The sequence below is a fragment of the Hordeum vulgare genome, chromosome 4H (genome assembly GCF_904849725.1).
Source record: "Hordeum vulgare subsp. vulgare chromosome 4H, MorexV3_pseudomolecules_assembly, whole genome shotgun sequence".
Lineage (NCBI taxonomy): Eukaryota > Viridiplantae > Streptophyta > Magnoliopsida > Poales > Poaceae > Hordeum > Hordeum vulgare.
In genome coordinates this window covers 566,760,327-566,783,075 of record NC_058521.1, presented here as the reverse complement: position 1 = coordinate 566,783,075, position 22,749 = coordinate 566,760,327, and the positions used below count along the sequence as shown (strand labels likewise).

The 22,749-nt window shown below is 45.0% G+C and overlaps 1 protein-coding gene and 1 pseudogene across 1 annotated transcript; one reads left to right on the top strand and one right to left on the bottom strand.

Moving 5' to 3' along the window:
• Window positions 1–263: 263 nt before the first annotated feature.
• Window positions 264–3,742, bottom strand: LOC123447087 (tRNA-specific 2-thiouridylase MnmA). The gene is made up of 10 exons (XM_045123655.1): window positions 3,335–3,742; window positions 3,171–3,245; window positions 3,002–3,055; window positions 2,829–2,907; window positions 2,600–2,727; window positions 2,339–2,422; window positions 2,169–2,252; window positions 1,909–2,060; window positions 1,589–1,739; window positions 264–1,111 (listed from the first exon to the last, which is right to left on the bottom strand). The coding sequence occupies exons 1-10, from the start codon at window positions 3,650–3,652 to the stop codon at window positions 776–778; spliced, it is 1,461 nt and encodes a 486-aa protein (XP_044979590.1). The 5' UTR covers window positions 3,653–3,742; the 3' UTR covers window positions 264–775.
• Window positions 3,743–10,797: 7,055 nt separating this feature from the next.
• On the top strand, window positions 10,798–12,954 carry LOC123450768 (annotated as a pseudogene).
• Window positions 12,955–22,749: the final 9,795 nt, after the last annotated feature.

Below are 22,749 nucleotides of genomic sequence, written 5' to 3'. Positions count from 1 at the left end.
CAACCGCATTTTCCAGTTGACCTGCACGGAGGAGTAAGTACGCACTACCACTTGAGGATCCAGGCGGCGGCATGACGGAACGGTACCACGTCCCTCTCCATGTGCTGCATGCTCATAATGAGTTCTTAATCTCTCTCCATCCGGCACGGGCCGCCTCTCCTGTCCAGGAGGATCCCACGACTGCCAGACACATTGTCCGGACAAAAAAGAGAGTTCATTCTAGAATGACAAATGGTCCTGTCAAATTCCACAACAGTGCGAAAAAAAGGAAAATGATTTCGTCATAAACCATCCTGGTTTAGTCTAGAACCTCCTGATTATTCAAACATTTTAATGTTGACATAACATAACTTCACAGGGTGCAGCTATCTGACTAACTCTCAATAATAATCTGGACATTTTGGCTCCAAGAGGGAACAACATGCCTATCCATTAACCTGCTAGCGTTTCCTGCTTAGGTCCGGCAACTGTATCAGGACAGGTCAGCTCCTGCATGAGCAATGATATGTTGATGCTCCACCACCACCACTTTAATCCGGAGGCAACGCTTTTCTCCTCCGAAACGCAAAGTCGCCAATGGTGGCGATGCCACCTTTCCAAGAACCACCTGGATGGAGCTCCTGATTGGAGCAGCATAACGACGATGGCTTCTCAAACTTACCCGATTCTTGCATTTGCAGGGTGTGTCAACTTTGAAACTGTCAGACGATTATATCTTCACATGATCACAGATGTACCTAGTCAAAAGAAGGCTAAGAGAACCTGGTGTCGTCTGTCAAGCGACCTTGGCCGGCTCCCGTTCTGGCTTCACCAGATGCTCCAGGTTCATGATCCTTACGGGCTTACCCAGCTTGGACTTGTCCTCCAGCCTAGCGGTTTCTAGCGCCTTTGCGCACACGGGGAAGCTCATCTCGTCCCAGGAATCCAGGATTATGCCCGACCCTAGGCATGCACTGTCACGGTAGAACGCTGCAAACTGCCCAGCTGCTAAACCCTGGTCGTCTTCTGACAGGCGCACCGCCAAAACGTCTCCGTTGTTGGAATTAACCACGAGTTCTTCGGTTTGCTCGCGTGTCACGGTGCAGTTGTGGAAATCAGGACTGTGCCGTACCTGGTATTGAGAGCAGTAGCATGGATTATCAACTAACTGACATGAAAGTGCAGCACATGCTGAAGACCAGAGCAACGATCGGTCTGAATGCAAAACAGATACACGGCGTATACAAATTGAAACGAAGATGGATTAAGCGGGAGTGAGTTGGAAGCTGCCAATGTATTTTCCTATAATTCCAAATTAAAAATTAACGATCATCGGCCAAGGTAGAGCTGATCAGTTTCAGAATTGCTTAACCATACTCAAGAAGAAATCAACAGCATTAATGGGCCACTGTCTCCTAACCCAGCACATAAAACGAGTTCACGCATACTGCTACTAGAATGCACATGCTTTGATAGGAAAAAAGGAACATATGGACAGATGACTTTTACACATATTTTGCAAGAAAACCATTTAACCCTTGCAGATGGTAAAAAAGGTCAATTCAAATATGATACGCTGCCACAAGGGCTAATTGTGTAACTCTGGTACCTTGCATTTAAGGCGTTCATTATCTGCTGGCCCGGAATCGCTAAACCAATTTAACGATCCAACACGAAATGTTCGCCTCCTCTTATCCAGTGAATAGTAATTCCTTGATACAAAAACCACATTATTTTGCACATCTTTCTCCACAACATACCTGCGTAAGATAAAAAGAACAATTCATGTGGTGAATATATGGATAAATAGATATGTGCTACATGAGGACAGATCTTCCTTGAATTGCAGAACACTTCAGGCAATATACATTTAATTTAGCTCATGTTAGTGTACCATAAAAAGAGGCTAGTATTAGTGACAGTGCCTACCAAGGCCCTCCAGAAAGTCGCAAACCTTGTCGCTGACCAATCGTATAGAACCAAAACCCACGGTGGGTCCCTAGGTAATCTCCAGTTTCAGCCTCAAGAAGTATTCCCTCAATTTCTCCTATATGTGCTTGAACAAACTCGCTAAATTTGACCTAGAAAGAGACTTTTTAAGCTTAAAATAGGACAAAATAAGGCGAAAGCACAGAACTATATTTTGCACAAAACATGTGCAATATTAATAACTATGTTAAAGCAATTACCTTTCCAAGAAAACATATACCCTGGGAATCTTTTCTAGCTTGGTTAGGAAGGTTCATCTGAACAGCCAGACTGCGAACTTCATCCTGCAAAAGATAAGCTCAATTTTACAAAATATACACCGGCAGCTCCTGGAAAAACTTAACTATCCATATTGGATAAATCATATCACCTTTGTTATACACCCAAGTGGAAAAAGAAGCCTTCTAAGCTGGCTCTGAGAGAGATGTGAGAGGAAATAAGTTTGATCCTTGACCTGAAATAACAATCAGAGTCTGAAAGGTGGTATTGACTGAGCAACATTTAAGCAAAAGAACCGTCTATTTGACTATCTGTTTCACTGTATCACAAATTTCCTTCTATGAAGAATACTAGAACTCACTTGAAATCAACTTCAATAACACTGAAGCTAAGCAAAGCTATTTTAAAGCACCTCGTCTTTCGAAAGTTGGAGCACCGATGGCCCTTCAGCATTCTCAACGGGTGGATGGACTACATGTGCATAATGTCCTGAAGCTATGTAATCAAATCCCAAATTTTCAATTGCTTCTAAGAAAGCTCCTGCAGAAAATGAATGAAGAGAATAAGCACATGAACACAGTTAAAAAATTATACCTTGATGCACAATAAAATTTCAATAGTAGATGCGTGCACATCCATACCAAACTTTATTCTTGTGTTGCAAAGAACATCAGGGTTCGGTGTGCGTCCGTTGCGGTACTCACTAATCATATGTGACACCTAGATATAAAATCCATGGTAGTTTCTCAGAATGCAGAACAACATATTCACTATCTGCAGGGATCAGGTGCCAAAAGTTTGAAATGAAGCTTACCACATGGTTCCAGTACTCATCGGATAGATGTACCACCTCCAATGGCACGTCAATCTACGCAAGACAGCCATTAGATCAGTCAGTTCATGCAGTCAGAAGTGGTTTACATGCAAATCTCACAAGCTATTCAATGAAATAGCGTGCACCGGCTGAAATTCCTCAAAGATACCTTGTCACACACGGCTTGTGCATACTTCAAATCGTCGTCCCACGGGCACTCGGACCAAAAGTTCCTGAAATCTTCCTACAGATCAATCACGCCGAGCTTGTTAGGTGATCCCGCAGCGTAGCATCGCAGTTGCAGAGCATAGCAACAGGGAATGGTGAACGTACTTGGAACCAGATCTTGAGGTAGAAGGCGGTGCAGCTGTGCCCGGCTGCGTGGAGGAGGCGGAGCGCGACGCTGCTGTCGACCCCGCCGCTCAGCAGCACCGCCACCCGCAGCGGCGCCCTCTCCGCTTCCGCGCACCGCACGAGGTGCTCCTCTCTGATCTCAACCGCCCCGGGCGCAGGCGCGGAGGCTGCGAGCGGCGCCGAGGACGAGAGGGCACGGAACAGTCGCGGCGGCCGGCGGGGGCGGGAGAGAGGTTTTGGGCCCGTGAAGAGGGGGCTCCGGAGGAGCGGGCGGAGGGTGGAGACGACGCGCAGCATGGGTGGCGGCGGCGGCCGGCCGGCGTGGCGGCAAGAAGTCTCCGCCGCTGTACTGGATTGGGTTTCCCGGCCAGAGCGTCGAGTGTTTCAGACTTGAGCTCACGAAGGGATGGACGAAGGCGTATTATCGGCTGACCAGAAAATTCGTCTTCCTGCGTGGTTTACGCTCGTTCGAAATGCAATTAGGCATTCAGTTTGTGTGTCAGAGTATTTCTTTACAGAAAGAAAAGCATCTCTGATTTTTTTTTTAAAAAAAATTAAGTAAAACTGTAAAACAGAACGGTGTCTGCATGTCCGCAGCTGACTAGAAGCTCATAATTAAAACCAACATGATTGTCAAACTAACAAGGGATGGTAGAATTACAGCTATGGATGTGGACGGACGCATCCGCCTACATTTCTTCCAATTGATCTGTTGGTCAGATACACACGGAGTTTAAATGAGATTCTGGATGTTATCGTATGATCTTACAAGGTTTGATTGCAGTTCACAGATTTTATAGTTGTCTGCATGGTTTGTACATTGGAATGTGCTGTAAGAGAAGATTTCGTATGTAATTTAGAACAATCTCATACCGTCCAAAAGTCCAAACTGGTAAGATATTTTACTAGGAATGAGCAAGAACATGACCAAATTCAATGATAGAGCCTTGGTTACAATAGCTATTAATGCCAAGAAATGAAAGTTTGACTAGCAAAAAAGTATCTCTCTAAATAGCCACGGATGCCATTGGTTGTACAACCATCGTGTAATCAAAGTATCCACCTTCTAAACAATCTTAATCGGAGATCCCGACATCTGGCTCCCTATGGCTGACCATAGTTATGATATCTTAGCTGGTATAACATGCATTCGGGAGTAGCAAACATAAAAAAAAGGTTATAATAACATAAGTAGATATCGTATCATATTAAATGTTGTACTATCTTGTATCATGGATGACAATAAATAAAAATATATATGATGCTATTCTATGATAATATCATACACTACTATCATATGTACTCCCTCCGTCACGGTTTATAAGGCGCAGTTAAACTTGCGTGTATTTTTAAAATAGACAAGGTTTAAGGTGGGAAAGTAATTACTCTTATTAATTAGTGTTAGTACTACTCATGCATGCGCCCTCCCAATTTGCTGCTCACACGTTAGTACTAGTATTTTCTCAGTTGATTAGGCGCATTAGTATTTACACCTGCTACATCTCACAACCAATCGACGACTACCTTGATCCCAGAGATTTTTCAAGCGTGCCTTTTAAACCGTGACGGAGAGAGTATGATACTAGTATATGATACTCTCCATTATAAATAGCTTAAGCAAATGCAGTGAATGGAATTATAATATTGCGAGAGTATGATACTTGTCGTGTGAAAATAGAGTAGAGTTGTGTACTTATGTTGCCACGAGACCACTCAACTAACTAAGTGTACATCACGGGAGGGTCGTTTAGGCTTTCGGATGCATATGCCCTCTAATGAACGGTAAATTCAAAATAAGTAGTAAATAAAAATTAAAATCCTTTCTTAGATGTTATTGTTAGTGTAATAAGTTCGAATATTTTCATGCGAGACTGGATAACATTGCTTGGTTGATGAAAAAGGCAAAAGCAAATGTAACACTTGGAGGTAAGATTTGTCGTTTGATTTTCCTTTTTGCGCATATCAAAATACTTAAATTTTCCTTCTACAAAATTGCAGCTCGTGTTTTGACAATGAACACATCTATTTTTTTCTGACATTTACAAAAAAACATTTCTGATGCGCAGGAGCATATGTTCCCCAATAGCCGAATTGGATTTTCGTACATCACACTTCCTATTTTGGCAATTGCAGGTCTTGGCTTCTGTCGAGAAATTAGTGTGTTGAGTTTTTATATCGATTAATCAATATAACTTTCTTCTTCGCCGTATAAAACATCAAAAGCCGCTAAAAGTCTACTAGAGAGGTCAGGAGTCACACGGTAGGGTAACTTTGAACAGAGCAAAGCGATAAGAGTTTCTTTGTGATCACATTGAACTGACTAATACTCTCTTTTACACGTGTTTAACACACATCTCGAAGCATCTTCTTCTCCAAAGACACCCCCAATCCTAGCAATTTATTTCATGCGAGTTACTTACCCAAAACCATCACACTTGGGGATAGGATAACAATTTGATACCACATTTGAACCGGGTCATAAAAACCCAGCAAAAATGCGTCTAATTTGTAACGCGGAGCACTGATAGTCTGATACGCTTGCGAAAACAGCAAAATTGACAAGTTGGGCCCGCATGTTCGGCTGACGTGGCGACGCCTAAATGCTTTGACCAACTCATGTGGCAAATAAGGTACGGGCCCCATCTGTTATTGACTAGACAGTCATCTTCTTCCCATATCTCTTTCTTTGAGGCATTCCATCGAATCTCTGCTATTAAAGCAGGATCGAACGTCGTGATGGTTCAACCAGCTGGATGGTTCGACCTCCCAGCGATCCCACCTCCCACGTAAAGAAAAAATCGGCAAGCGATCCCACCTCCCACGTAAAGAAAAAATCGACCCCTCGTTCGCTCCTCCCCCACCCTCCTCGTACTGGTGCGAACCCACGACGGCATCCCCGCACTCCCCGACCCCATCCCAAGGGTGAACCGCTCCTCTCGCGCAGCCCCCCGCCGCCGCACACACCCCCGCGCCGCTCGGTGCCGCCGCCACCCCCGCGCCCTCTCCCTTCCCACCGTCCCTCCTCGTCGCCGCGCCCTCTCCCTCCCCGCCGGCCCTCCGCGAGTGGGACACGCCCCCGCGCCGCTCGGCACTGCGCGGAGGAAGGCCCCGCCGGAGATCTCGTCCATGGCGGCGACGAAGGCGTCGAGGTCGGCCAGAGGGGCTCGGCGAGCGTGAGCACATCGGGGGTGGGGGGGGGCGGGGGTGGCAGTGAAGAGGAGCGCGCGGGCGAAGAGCAGGTCGTGCGCGCGAGAGGCGGCGGTGGCGCGCGCGAGGAGGCCCCGGAAGAGGCGCGAGAGGACGGTGGGGGATGAGGGGTCGGAGGGGGCCGGGTCGGCGAGGACGAAGAAGGAGGAGTGGCCGCGGAGGCGGAGGCGGCGGAGCATGGGGAGGAGCGCGGCCGAGGCGGACGGGGGCAGGAGGGCTCACCTCCCCGCAACGATGTCGATCTTCCGCAAGGGCATCTCCGTGCTGGTGCACTCTCCCGTCGGCCACAAGAAGTCGATCTTCCGCAAGGGCATCTCCATGCTGGTGCGCTCTCCCGTCGGCCACAAAATATTCATCCTTTAGGTAAGATTCTATTGCTGCACATATTCTTACAAAAGAAAGTCAAAATTTCATCATGGATGAAACTATACGTACCTTGATTTCAAGATAGTGCACAAGAAGAATATTCATGAAACCCCTCGGGAAAAAATAGGAGATGATTATCATCATCGAATGTTGTCATGCTTCTGTTGTGATATCGTTTCAGCTATCATTAGACTATCCTAATTGGCTTTGGAATCTGATTTACATTATACTCAAAGAATTTATTGCATTATTCAGCACTTACTCTTCTAATAACAACCAATAGATCCGTCTTTGGAAGTTCTCATTCTCTTCCCCATCGGAGCCAGGAAGCACTGGAGCATTGTAATACCATTTGGAACATGTTATTCTACACCACTGTACAGGATCTGGTACCATGTTACCAACATTTTTCACTATATATCAGTTAACAGATTATGCTGGAGGAGCACTATTGTGCTAGCAACTTGAATAGACCAGCTATAACCTTTATAGAATCAATAATTTACTATCATTTACAAAACTAATTGCCAAAACATATGCTCGATCTATTATATATAAAAAAATTGAAAGGTTAACCAGCAAAAAGACAAGTAGTCTAGAAATTACAACAAATCTGAGAAGCATCATCCCTTGGAAAAAGAAAAACAGTCTAGAAATTACAACAAAACTCACAAGCATCATCCGTTAATTTAGTAGACTAATTATCTTTATCTGTATCATTTTCCCCCTAAATGTGCTTGCATCATGACGTCCTCACCCCTCAAGGCGCAGCCGAAGCTAGCTAGGCCATCCAGCTTATCAGGCCATAGCTGAAACTATCTAGGACATCGCTCACATCACCCCTTGGACCTGAACGAAAGCTAGCCTAGGAGGGGCCATGATGCCTAAATTTATGCATTCATGGCTAATGATCTATGTGTGCATGCTGTTCATGCATTGCCTCAATCGTGTCATGTTCCCTACCGTGTAAGCGCTCAAGGACCAGGCGGCCAGAGATGACACATGGCAGCGACAGAAGCAAAAGCATAGTGGTTGGGGATCTCCTTCCTCTATGTGGCTTCCATCGTCTTACCTCTCTTCATCCGATTCCAGTCAGCGCATGACAAACAAGATTCAGTAGAACTGCCAGTGGACTTTACCATGGCAAACCATGTCGCTGCCTGACTCTTGCTTACATCTCGCCCCACACTATGCACTGCACGGAGGAAGGCCCCGCCGGAGATCTCGTCCATGGCGGCGACGAAGGCATCGAGGTTGGCCAGGAGGGGCTCGGCGAGCGTGAGCGCATCGGGGGTGGGGGAGGCGGGGGTGGCGGTGAAGAGGACCGCGCGGGCGAAGAGCAGGTCCGCACATGCTTGCTACGAGGAGGCCCACGAATCCATGGTGGAGAAGATGACAGGAACTAACGAGAGAATCTGGTAATCATCCATCATCCCATGTTGCAGTTTCCTTTTATCAAGTCAAACAGAAAACAGAAGGAAAACTGAATATATCACTGCTTCCCCTTTCCATCCTTCCTCTCCTTCCCGTGCACCGTAGCCTCTTGCCGCCGCTAGCCATTGTTGTCGTTACTTCAGCACAGCATGCACACCGGACACCAGTTACCCAGGTAAGTGAATGCCTCACTGGCGCCACCAGGTAGAACTGGGGCACGACGTCGCTGTGCAGCCAGTTCAGAAACGTGAGTGAATACTGACAGTTCAGAAAATTCAGTTTGTCATGTTCAGAAAATTCAGTTCGTCAGTTTCGTCAAAGTTTCAGCTCTCAGTTGATTCAGGGCTCAATCTAGCACGTAGCCCACCTCCCGTGTGTGTTGATTCATGGCTCAACCTAAACAACAGCTAAATAGGAACTAAACAGCAGCTGAAAGTAGTTATGGAATCGGTCCCCACGGTCCTCCCAGGCTTGATCGAGCCGGCTCCCTTTCGGTCCGGTCCTCGAAAACGAGCTTGCTGGACAGCTCGGTCCGGTCCGGTCCCGGTCCGAGTTGCTGATTGTGAAAATACTTTGGTTGGAAGATGCATTCTGTGTTTTGTTCTCTTTGTAGGCTCTTGATTGCAGAGTTGTAGTCCTCCTGGTGTAATCTTGCAATAACTGTCAACAAGTCCATTTTATAGTACTATGACTGGTGTTGGTATTCTGACAATTAACTATACACTTCTACCTGTGGTTAGTTGACAATTATCTCATCTGATTACAGCTGCAACACATGGAATCCATTTTATAGTACTGTGACTGGTGTTGGTATTCTGACAATTAACTATACACTTCTACCTGTGGTTAGTTGACAATTATCTCATCTGATTACAACTGCAACACATGGAAATAAATCGTTTGGCCTGATTTCTGCTACTGATGATATGCTGGATTCATCTTCAACCAAGTATAGTGCGCTAGATTGGCAAAGGCCAGAACTCTTAAATAAGAGGAAAGTTCAGGGGAAAATTCTGTTGTGTGGCTATTCTTTTAATTATATTTCTGGGACAGCTTCAATCAAGAAAGTGTCTCAAATAGCCAGGAGTCTAGGTGCAACTGGCTTTGTTGTTGCTGTAGAAGATAGTTACCCAGGGACAAAGTTTGATCCTGTGCCTGTCAATATTCCTGGGATTCTCATCACAGATGTCAGCAAAACAAAGGTATTTTATCTCCAATGGAGCCTATTGTGCAGATATGTACGGACAAACACCATTTGTAAAAGTAGATGCGACCTGTACTACAAGCGTGAAGTAGATCAACCTGTTTATTTGTTTTCTCAATAAGTGACTTAGAAGCCAGAATAAAAAAAGTTAACATACAACATAATTGTTCTCAAATATCGAAACTAACTTGCAGGTACTTCTAGAGCAGTAATGTGGACCGTACCATGTATGCACTGCTGCTATTGTAGGATGACATTGCAAATGAGAAAAATTGTTTAAAGTACCCATGCATGTTAAGTTCTATAATAATTTTTCTGACACAACACAATGACATTAATTTTGGACATGTAGGATCTTATAGACTACTACAACTCTTCTACAACAAGAGATTGGGCTGGACGGGCTACAGCGTTCCAAGCAACAGTCGGTATCGCAGATGGTTTGGCACCAACACTGTTCAATTCAGCTCCCCAGGTCGCGTTGTTCTCTTCCCGAGGGCCTGATGTAAAAGATTTTAGCTTTCAAGATGCTGATGTTCGCTGACTTGCACACCATCATTTATTTATGCAGGCCCATTCCATGCAAGAGCTGGCAAGAAAGGAGTTTCAAAAAGATAAAGAAGGTTCCTCGGGGATTCGATTCAATTTGATAGGGCAACTGATATGGTAGTGATTTCGTGTGTTTTGTATGATATTACCGCTCTATATTTCCATAAATATTTGCTGAAGCTAGAGTAAATGACTTTTTTACAGGTAATTCAGAGTTGTATTCGGTCTTTATAAACTCGACTTTCAGTTTTGCTCCATCGCCTGCTTAATTGCCCTACTTATGTATTCTTGGAAGAGTGAATAAAAGATACTTGCATGATGAAATACAGGTAGCTAAGTTCGTGGAAATTGGTCTTCCAAAACCCATTCTAATGGTCTTGAATGAGGTGATGTTGTACTAAACTACTAATTATATTTGTTTCATGGACAATATTTGCCTCATGTGTTGCGTTCTGGAAAGGGTGTCTTTGACCAGTTTTCTGTTCTTTCACTGTTTCGATCTTATGTACGGACAAACACCATTTGTAAAAGTAGATGCGACCTGTACTACAAGCGTGAAGTAGATCAGCCTGTTTATTTGTTTTCTCAATAAGCGACTTAGAAGCCAGAATAAAAAAAGTTAACATACAACAGAATTGTTCTCAAATATCGAAACTAACTTGCACGTACTTCCAGGGCAGTAATGTGGACCGTACCATGTATGCACTGCTGCTATTGTAGGATGACATTGCAAATGAGAAAAATTGTTTAACGTACCCATGCATGTTAAGTTCTATAATGATTTTTCTGATACAGCACAATGACATTAATTTTGGCCATGTAGGATCTTATAGACTACTACAACTCTTCTACAACAAGAGACTGGCTGGACGGGCTACAACAAGAGAAGCATGTCAAGCCAGCCATGAAGCATTGGATCAAATCATGAAAGGTGTGGATGTATTTGTGTTGCGCCTAATTTTACTTTGTCGTTCTAACGTGTGGGTTCTGCTCTTTTTCAGGTTGTTCTGAGGAGCGATGCTGCCAGTGCATCGCGTGTGAGTCGGCTCCCGGTGTAAGGTTCAATTTCTCAGTTTTTTTATTTTGCCGTTCTCCTCCTGTTCTATTTTTTCCAGTGGGTTTAGGGATGGCAAGGAGCCAAGGACAATGCGTGTGCCCGACTGGCAGGCGCTGGATGGCCATGGCGGCTCCGCCTCCTGGGAAGAAGAGACGAGGGAGAGAGAGGAGGTGAGATGGAGAGAAGAGAAGCAGAGCAGGGGCGACACGGATTCGTTCTGCTGGTCCGACGGCGGCTCCGGTCGGCCGATCCAGGTATGTGTCCTGATTTGCTCTCCTGCACCACCGCAACAGGCATCTCTTCCATGTACTACGCCAAGAACGACTTTGGAGGATGACCCCTGCGAGGAAGCTGACAGGAGCTCGCGTCCATCCAGATCAAGTGCAGCGCCGCCGATGTTTGGGTAGTACACGAGCGCGAGCTTTGAGGGCGAGTGCGATTTTTGGGGGCAAGAGTATCACCGGGGAGGTGGAGCATCCGCTGCGACGCGAAGTAGAGATCCAGAGTCACCTTAGGCACCCCAATATTCTTCGCTTATATGGGTATTTTTATGATCAGGTACAGATTGTCCCAACTATAACATGGAGAATCATTATTGCTTCATTTCACCCTCGTCTGATCATCAGTTCCATACAAATTTTGCAGACCCGTGTTTACCTAATCTTGGAACATGCCGGAAAAGGAGAGCTCTACAAGGAGTTGCAGAGATGCAAGCATTTCTCAGAAAGACGCTCCGCAACTGTAAGTATATGCTCTGAATGTGTTCGTGGTAAATGTATCATCTACACACTATTCAAAAGGAGTAGCTGAACTTTCCTTGTTTTTATTTTCAGTACATTGCATCATTGGCACGTGCCCTGATCTATCTTCACGGGAAGCACGTGATACATCGAGATATTAAACCGGAAAACCTTTTAGTTGAAGTGCAGGTATTTGCACTACTTTGCTTTGCTTTTTTATGATCTGGAACAGTATGCTCTCTGGTGTTTACAACAGGTATATGCTTTCATAATAGGGCGAGCTGAAGATTGCTGACTTCGGCTGGTCTGTTCATACCTTTAACCGAAGGAGGACAATGTGTGGGACTTTAGATTATCTGCCTCCTGAAATGGGTACTTTCCTTTTCATTTACTTCAGTGTCACAACTGATTCGTGGTGAAATAGAATTCCACAAATTTCTATTAGCTTTACTTGTCTCTCAATTTGTTGCATGTTTGCAGTGGAGAAGACATAGCACGATTACCATGTAGACATATGGAGCTTGGGCATCCTATGTTATGAATTCCTTTATGGGCTCCCAACTTTTGAAGCCAAAGAACACTCTGAGACATATCGAAGGTAACTCAGCAGTGATACTACATTTGCAGCATTGCGCCATAAGTTATTCCGATTGAATCACATGTTTAAATCTTCATGATTGAGAGATTACAGTTAGATTAAAATCCATGCAACTGTACTTAGCTTCCTTCGCACCCTTATAAGCAACTATTGTCTCTGAAACTGCCTTGTTAAAAATACAGGAGAGTAAAAGTGGATCTGAAGTTCCCATAGAAACCATTTGTATCTCCTGCTGCGAAGGACCTCATTTCACAGGTAACTGACTTCTGATCATGATTACAACAAGAAAATAGTTAATGTGACATGTCCTGTGCTGAAAATGTGTCTGTCTTACAAATGGTATGTTTGTTCTGGTTTTGTTGCAGTCGCCTACACCTCCACAAGGTTCTGGAGCACCCTTGGATCGTCCAAAACGCCGACCCCTCTGGCGTTTACAAAGGGTAGAACTTTGCTATATATTGGAGGTTCCTGGAGTTGTTTGACGGCTCATTTCACCCTCTACCCCTCCTACTCTGTGTATCTCTTGTTTGACGACTCAATTATTTGGTCCATATATTGGATGTTCCTCAAGTTCATATCCGGTGCCTTTTGTAATTGTTATTATTCAGGTGATCGGAATGATAGCCTAGGTTCTGATTAAGAAATCTCCTTTGTGGAGACTTTTTGTTCAACCTGTAGAACATCTCTGCTATTAAACTGTACATGGAAGCATAGTCACACAGATCATCTGTAGCTTACTAGGATATAATTAGTTTTTTTATTTGCATACAATGTCGAAGTATAGCTTTTCTTGGAACACATCTGAATTCGAAGTGGTATATTATTTTTTAGGAATAGTGTACGTGTGAATTTTTTATGTGATACAAGTCTAATCTACATTATTTTTCATCAATTGTGATGATGTTTTAATCAAGAAGTTCCTTGCTTCCCCGGTAACTATTAATATAAGTGCATGTGAACTATAAGCGCATGTTTTAATCAAGAAATGCAAGTTTACAGATTCAGAGAACGTGCAACCTCGTAGATGAATCAGAAACCTGTGTAATGATGACGACTGGATGCAGTGGTACTAATTGCATATATTCTGGACATTACTTATGTGCAGAAGCCAGGAAGTTGACCCCTGTGTAACCTCATATATGAATCGGAAACATGTGCAATAATGATGACTTCAGAGGTTGACCCCTACGGGGAAGCTGACAGGAGCTCGCGTCCATCCAGAAGCGAGGAAGTTACTTAGGGCATGTCCAACGCGTCGCCTGAACCAGATGCCTCGCAGGCCAGCTCGGCTCGGGTGTCAGGTATGGGTGGCTCACAGTGTACTACTGTGGTCTGCAGAAGAGGCGGATGTTCAGAAAAAGCCCGAGAGAAAGGAAAAAAGGAAGATCAACGGCAAGTCATTGTTTGCCTCTCGTTAATGCATGAGGAGGGGAAAGTGAAATAGGTGAGGAAAGTAAGAGAGAGGAAGAAACATGTGACCCACATGCTGTTGATGCTTTCGTTGGGTGAAAGTTGTGCAAAACAATGGCTTCACGGATACAAGCCTACGTGGGGAACCATCGAGTGGTGATGCTTCCGTAATTTAAGCCCTTATGTGCAGGTTTCAGATAAAGGTGATGTTGAAATAAGCTGTTGTGAGCAGCATCTCGCCTTAGGCACATCTTCTGTGAGCAACATATTACATAGCTCTACACCATTGGAGAAAACATCATAAAATCATAATGGTGCTCGACTCAACATAAAAGTGAAAATATAATTTGTTACATGTCGATTTTTTTTAAATGCATCAGTAATTGTTGTTTTTCCGTGGCAACGCACGGGCAACGAACTAGTAGCTCTAAGGCGTCAATCATTTTCCTCTCGTCGGAGAGAGTGACCAACGCTAGCACGTCCACCTCTCCATGGAGCGCTGGCGGCCGCGTGCCCAGGCTGGCGTGTCGGCCCACAAGCAGCGCCCAACCTCGCCGCACGCCCAGGCCGACGAGCAGCGCCCATCCCCGCCGCGCGCCTAGGCCGACGAGCAGCACCCAGCTCATCGCACGCCCAGGCCGACGAGCAGGAGTCCGCCTCCACGACCGGTGCTAGCTAGCTACCTTCTCGATGGATTCGTGGACACCGGAGCTAGCTAGCTCCTGAATGGATTTAGGGATCGACAACTCCGTGCTTAGAAACAAATTTAGTTGACCATGGACATAGGCGAGGGGAAGAAGAAGATGTGAAGAAAAATGTAAGCGAAAATTCGATTTATATTTTAAGTTTAAGGGGTATGTTCCGCCGCAGCTCGAACCGAGCCGCAAAAAACATCTTTTGTGACTATCCTTTTTTACAGGTTCATTTTACGGGGTTTTTACTCTGCCCTCGTTCGCGCCGGTCCGTAAAGCCATTTTTCCACGAACTATGAACGTGTTTTACGGATCGGTGTTATACGAGATCTGTTAGAGATGTTTTTAAAAGGCCGCCTCTGGCCGATGGGAATTTGGCGGAGATATGAAGTTGGGGAAGAAGATGCTTTGTGTTGAGTGCTACACATGTGTCGTCCTCTGAGTAGGGTCTCACGGGATCGATAAAACGTTGCAGAGGCCGGTCTCCAGGCAGCGCGGAATCCACCCCGCCCGACTGCATGGGGATGTGTGTTGTCAGTCGTATTCCAAATACCAGCATCCCGTATATCACCGTATTCTACTGTTGGCTAGCATTCGAGGAACAGGTATCGAACCTGGGCGAGCGTGAATGCTATCCTGAAAACCCGGCATAGTGTACGTGGCCCATCAGTCTATATGGCAGGTCGGCACTGTCGCATGGATTGATGACGAGGTGACTCGTCAGGGCCGGACGCGGCATATACTGACCGCATGGTACATCAGATTAGCACCCCTAATAATGTCGTAAATGTAATTACGGTGTTGTACACGAAAGAAGACATGTTTGAGGTGTGTTTTAAATAGTTAGGTAGGTTTTGGTACTTAGGTTGTAGTACTTTAGGCACAAAATAATTTTACAAGGCATAACCATAACTTAACCATAATCTGGAAATTTTAATCAGTAGTAGACAAGGATGATGCACGGTTTACGAGCAGGAGGAGTTAGCCCATGTTTGCACGAACAGGTAGCGACGTCCGACGTGTATCGCAGATTATAATATTGATTCTTTTTTTATGACCGTCCACCGGCTAGTGTTTAATTCAGGATATATTTATTTCGAGCAGTCAAGTCACCTTTTCAGCACTCGTCCCTAACATCATCACATCATTCACTGTAATAGGCAGCAAGCAGAGGATTCCCGGACGCATCCATCTATCCGGAGTCGCAGAAGTACGCCGGCGGAGCTCGCAGCGATCTGAAGATCTTCCATGAAGCTGTCCTTGGCGGAGCTATAGATCGAGCTCCCTCATCAGTCGTTTGAAGGTATTATCCAACCCAACCTTGTATTAGTGTTTTCGCACAATCCGTCCCTTCGATTTACTGATTCACCCCCTCCCCTTGCTATCTCATTGATAGATTAGATCCTTAGCAATGGAAATAGGTACCGCACAAATCCGGACAGTAGATATTCATGACGGCATGAGTGATCCCCACCCCGAGGATGTTGGTAGCGAGGAGGAATTATCACCAGACTCACTTGGTGCGGCCGGGTCACCTTCGATTTGTTCTAGATTGTTTGTCATGAAGTTGTGCTCTGTTATGTCAAAATTTAACCTTTTCAAACGCGAGCTAGCAACTGAAATAGGTTTTGAAGGGATGCTAGATTTGAAGCCATGGCAGAAGATCAATTTGAAGTACAGCGCCTATCTAATGGATAGGATAGATCCAGATCTGTCAGTTATAAATCTAGAGTCTCAAGGTTCAATGGTTTTGTCTGAACAGTCAGTCCATGGAATATTTGGATTGCCATGTGGTCCGAAACAGATTACTTCCGAAGGAGTAGATCCTTCCGAATCATGTATTGAGTATACTCGTCTGGCAGCCTTGTTTAGTGAGAAAGGAACTCACAGTTTAAAGGCAGCAAAATTTATTCTGCTGAAGGAAATAACACAAGAGTCTAGTAAGATTGAAAAGGATTGTTTCAAAATTGCGTAGGTGGTGTTTGTGGCTGGACATGTGCTAGCCCCTTCTGCTAGGCATGACTACATCACCATTGATTTTTGGGCTGCCATTAACAACATGGAAGAAGCATCACAGTGGAACTAGTGTGGATACGTGGTGAAACACTTGTTTGCTGCGGTTAGGAAATTCAAAGGAGATGTCATCAAGAGGAATCCTAACATACATATAGTAGGATGCCATCTTTTCCTCCAGGCAAGTTTTTTTCTAGTCGCAAATATGACCACAATTTTTTGTGGTAATGGTTGTACCTTTCTTTTGACACAAAAACACACTACCATTTACCTCAATCCAATAATACATGCAGGTGTTTGTGCTTGACAATCTGATGTTGGGGGAACTTTCGAAACCAATGGGGCAAAACCCACGGATTGCATTGTACGACTACGAGTCCGTGAAGAAGATGGTCGAGAAGGTCTCAGTCAATCTAGGCGGTGGTGATTTTTCTTACCACGGGGCAATAGTAAGTATATGCATCGACATATGCAAATTTGTTTCGGTCCCATACAACAATTCACACGGTGTAAACATATCCAATATGCAGGTGAGGAGTTGCACAGATAAGGGCGAAGTCGATGGACGAGCGTCCGTAGACGGATGCATAGCAAAACCATTTCCCACGACCAAGAGGGTAGCTAGCCCATGCATCCCAATCATGCGCGCAAGCTATGCGAAGCTGGGGCTGCAGGACTTTTCTAACCATCTTAGGATCCATTACCCCAACATCGTAAGAGGAACCGTTGTAACTTTAACTTCATGTTTCTCTTAGTCGTTAAGTGTTTGAGTAGCTTTTCCGCCTTTTTCGCTATGGGCTAACGCAATCCTTGACGTCGCAGTCAGGTGAGAAGCTAGGTATTTTGCTCAGAGAGCACAATGCTAGAGGACTAGCTAATGCTGCTGAATTGCGGCAGGCGTTCCAAGCGTCGATGTTTAACTTCGCAGACAAGGTTGTCGCTTGCATCGCCGACACGTGCACATGTTGCAAATCAGCTGGGCGTAAGCAATATGTACTTAAGACCCAGGCCACAGATATGCCTGCGACACAAGACTTGGTCGACCTGAACTATCACACACCATTACGGAGGAGAACATCTGGCCCAGACGACAACATTTCTGGATGTGGAGGTACGTACTTCTATCAATTAAATCTCTCATGCACGCTTCATGTTCTGATGCAAAATACTATCCCACCCATGTAGAAAGCTCTGCTGTCCATGAATCGGGGCCACACAAGAGGAGCACTCCTGTTAGCACCGGAACAAGTTATGGGACGGCCATTTCGAACAAGAAGATTTGTGTCAGTCAGCCACAGTTTGATCATGTGAAAGACGGACAGCCACAAAATGACCCACTCAACATAAACAGCGACGAAGCTGAGATTGCGAGGAGTGTTTACAATTTCTACCATGATCTAACTGCAATCCTGGTAACATACTATGCGGAACTGCGTCCGAATGAAGGCTATGAACTCTTTGGAACAACCACAGAAACCGAAGCGGTACGGATTGCACTCCCTATAACAACCATCGCGCGTGAGCCATGGGCTGCTGGGTCACTACCTGCACCACCCTCCCAAACTGTCTTAACGGCGATACATGACTGGTTCTCACGGGGATCATCGGTCCAACTTGACAGGTACGCATACAAATACACTACATCACATTACAGATTATTATGTATTAGCGCTAAGTTTATGAATATGACCTCGACTCATTCTTTCTTTTGGCCACCAACAGGATATGGATTGTGCATCCCAATCCTAGGATGGTATCTCTTACTGGAATCCATGTCCAGCAACAGCTGACAGGACAAGAACCCCTCATGCATGAAATGGTAGTCGTTTTGATGAGGCGCCTAGGGCAAATCAACAAGTCTTTCTCTACAGAGCCAGTCGCAATGCGTTGGCGCAAATTCCTCGACCCGGACTTTGCTGTAGGTGTCACAAGAAAAGGTAGTATTTACTAAACACCTGCTCGTCCTAACCATGAACTCTCTTGTTTCTTTTACTGCAGACCGCTGTGTTGTCCAATGCCGATCCGGTTTATGTACAATCAATACAAAAGATGTTCTTCACCGGTATTCAAGAAGCAAACCCAGCCTCCTGCAGAATGGTATGCTAAATCTGATCAGTTCCATACTGGCCTGTCCTTTCATAATATGTGCTGCTTATGCACTATAGTTGATCGAAACTGAATCCATGCAGTGGCACATCACCGCTATCCTAGAAGATGGATGGGCACTATACTCATTCGACATGGTGAAGAAGAAAGTAATTGTCCTGGACCCAGCTGTAGGACCATTCGGTTACAGTAATAGGCGCGTGAAGATGCACACTTATGTGTCAAACAAGCTGCACGCCACACTTTTCCGGTGCATAAACCAGTTTTACTCCTCGTGGATATGCTCACCTGGTGGATGGAGCACGGCGTTCCCCATAGTAATGAACGAGAAGGTCGCAAGGTATGCTTTTCGTATTAACAAGCACATTCATAACCAGAAGTAGGTAATTTATGAAAATAAAATCTAACCACCTGGTGTGGTTTTGAAATGTGATTAAATGCAGGCATGAGTCAGGATTATGTACCCTGTTCTTCGCTAAGAACTACGACGGTGATAAACTTGTCATCCCACTGACACGGGTAGGTGCACGGTCACAACAAGTTGGGAAATCAACGACAGTTTCATGTGCAACCTATGGAAAGCTAATTCACTGAATCCTCAACAGGAGAATCTGAAGATCCACAAGCAAATCATGCTCTTCGAGTTGATGCGTTTGGAAGGAAATGATTCGCTCCTACCTCGGGATGCACTGCAAGCAATCAAGAACTCTTTTTGCATACTGTGACATTGAAACCAGTATGCACCGTTTTCCCATGAAACACCCATACCGAATGTATGTCTCATGTCCTACATCCCGACATTCTCAGAAGCACTATGTTCATGTTTAATTCCCTTATTTCAAGAATCAACCGTGCGCCGCACCGCCCTGCTTGCATGTTACGTGTGTACATATATTTTTCTTCCATGGAACGCAATTTTTTCTATCCCCCTGGTTTGTTCAGTTCCCATTGTTGGTAGCTTTATTCTCCATATGCTTGCCGGTTTCATTTCCACCTGATTAGATAACCTCTTTTCCAGTTCTAGATGGCATTACAGTTAAAAGGACACACAACACATCTTAGCTAAAAAATCTCTAGGCCGCAACGAAATACAACACACACGCGAGGACACAGATCAAGCCCACTACAAACGTTCTACTCCTACTAGATGAACAGTTTTTGTTCATCTCCTCCATTTGCTTGGTGAGGTTGTTGATTGTACCCTTGAACATCTCCGCCTCTTCCAGTCGTTGTTCCCTTCTGATTGGTATGCCATTTTGACCCGGCGCAGCTCCTCCAACAAATGCGCCTCTCTAGCTTGCCCAGTTGCTACAGTCCGGTGTAGTTTTCCATTTTCTTCCTGTATCCTCCAAACCTTGTCCCTCAGATCTATAAGAGACTGTTTCACAAATGGTACGGATATCGGGTCGTCGTACCACTCGTAAAACTTGCACCCCCCTGTCTGAGACATGCAGGCAAGAATATGAGAGGGAACTAATGTAGGCCGCAACTCATAAGACGTTAGTTCGCAGAACGCTTACCCTTGCTCTTGCACAGGTCATGTAGCGCCTGCACGGGTTGTCGTCACTCCATGATATCCACATAGCAGCTTTTGCATTGCTCTTGCAATAGCATGTCTTGTCCGGGTAGTAGTCCAATGGCCCTGTACGGTAGCGGATTGGAGATTTCATCAGTGGAACTCTAGTTGCAGCTGTAGAGGAAGAAGAACCAGTAGAAGCCATTGATGAAGATGATACAAGAAGGGAGAGAGTGGTTTTGTGAATGGATCGTTGGCTTCGCTAGCTGCATGGTACTCTTTTATAGCCACATGTCTCAGTAACGGCTAGTTGCTGCTGCAGGTTGCATAGTGGACTTATTAACTACAACGGTCACATGTGCCAACTCCCTTATTTGTAGTTTTTCACAGCAGGGCTTCACAACCATGTTCAGCATACATTTGAGTCACACAAAAACAACTAACTCGATGCTGACCAAATTAATACGCATATCTACACTAAATAGTTCGATAACTCGGTATTCAGGTTTCAAACCATGGGATGCAAAGGACGCAAGTATTTCCATGAAGGTCCATTAGCTACTATAACTATATTAATTGAGTATGTTGGCGATTATCTCATGCCAAAGCGTAACTGCTCTTTGCGTGGACAACACGATATATGCCCCAGATACAGGTGTGGTAACTACGGTGGAGAAATCATAAATCTGTAACAAATGAGTATGCATATCACGATAAAACCGTTCGAACCAAATCTTCAGGTTGCAGAAAATGAGCTCCATAGTAGTTCAGTACTTGCACAAAGGTTCATTAGATATTACAAACCATACTAAGTCACTACACTAGTGACAGATCGCATGCTAAATAGTCACTAGTATAGAATTGGATAGTACGATAAATGCCCCAGATCTAGTGGAGCTTACTAGGTGGACATACCCCAATTCTGCAACCAATCACTACACGTATATAAGATAGGTTGTTCAAGGTACTGATGTCTCATATTGAGTAATCAGAAGGAACATGATGTCCTAGTCACACTGCTCCATGATACCAAGGGGCTTTGCCGTGTTCCCTTTCATTGCCAGCACTTGGTACAACATCTTCTTCCTGAACACGCTCAACCCAGTCTATACAAAATAAGGCAAGCCCACATTAGGATTGTGTTGTGCAACCAAGCATAGGCACTGATGTATGTGATGGTATATTAACTTACATCTGGTATATCTTGGTCTAGCATGAACCCATCGAAGTACTCTGCATAGTACATGATGTAGCCTGCGCTTTGGCCGCTGCGAACAATTTTTTGAGAAACAAGCATGTTAGCTGTTGCGGGCGAAAGCATAGATCTTATATTGTTAGGTACGTACCTTTTGCAAGGGATGTGCATGTTCCTGTTGTAGTGCACAATCCACTCCTCACAATTCATTGCCCACCCATCCTCTAAAATAGAACCAACATGCTTCAATCCCCGTAACATGTACCCAATGCTCTCTTGGTGTTTCTTTTTGTAAGTGGGGCTGCCCCGATCAGTGTACATAGGATCAAGCACGTTTACACGCTTGAACTTCCTATCGAAAATGTAGAGCGACCAGTCATCTGACAACAAGATAGGGGCCATGATCTGTGAAGAATTCCACCCCAGATGTTAGGTACCAGTACCACTAGTAAATAACTAATAATGATGGTACATGAACTGATTGTACCAGTCTGCAGGCCCTTAGCTGATATCCCAGTATTGCAGTACTAAACAATGAACCAAGCATTGCACTGGACTCCTCGTTTGGCAGGTTAGACATGTATAACTGGCAAGTTAACGGAAATGAGTAAGTTCCCTTCTGCAAGAGGAGCAGTACAGAATGAACTAATCTTTCGACGCACTTACAGAGGCATCTGGTGAAGTGAGACAACGCCACACTGGATCATCAAATCCCACCATCATCAAGACTTCCTGCTCGTTGAATTCACGAACCTTGGCATCCATCCCACGGTAAGTCATTTCTCCATCTAGGTCATACTGATGTTTCATCTTGTGCCCAGTAATCTCCAGAGGAGTTGGGGTGTCATGCTTAAACCAGATGCCGCACAAGATTGACCGTATGAGGTTAGAATTTGGAAGTTAGTTATCCCTACCAAATACATGCTACTTGGTATACAGAACCAGACCTGCCAAGCTCCGAACTCGAAGTAAGCATCATTGCAGACTCATATAAACCAAGGCTGATTAGGGCGGGGTAACTCCTGTGTGTGACCTCTAGTTCGAATGGAGAAAACCCAAATTCAGCAGGCGCATACTCAACAGTGTTAGCCGGCGCGATCACGGCTGAAAAGTAGATGCAGCCACACATTAGGCACGGTGCTAGTTGTACTGAACTGTGTGCAACGAAAATGCAAACATGTGAAGCGGGTTTACCGAGTGGTATTGGGACAGACCCAGATGACTCTGGCACTGTTGGTAGAATTAGCCGCTTGTTACGAATTGGGGTGTACTTCGCAACCCCTTGTTGATGCATGATAGATAACAAC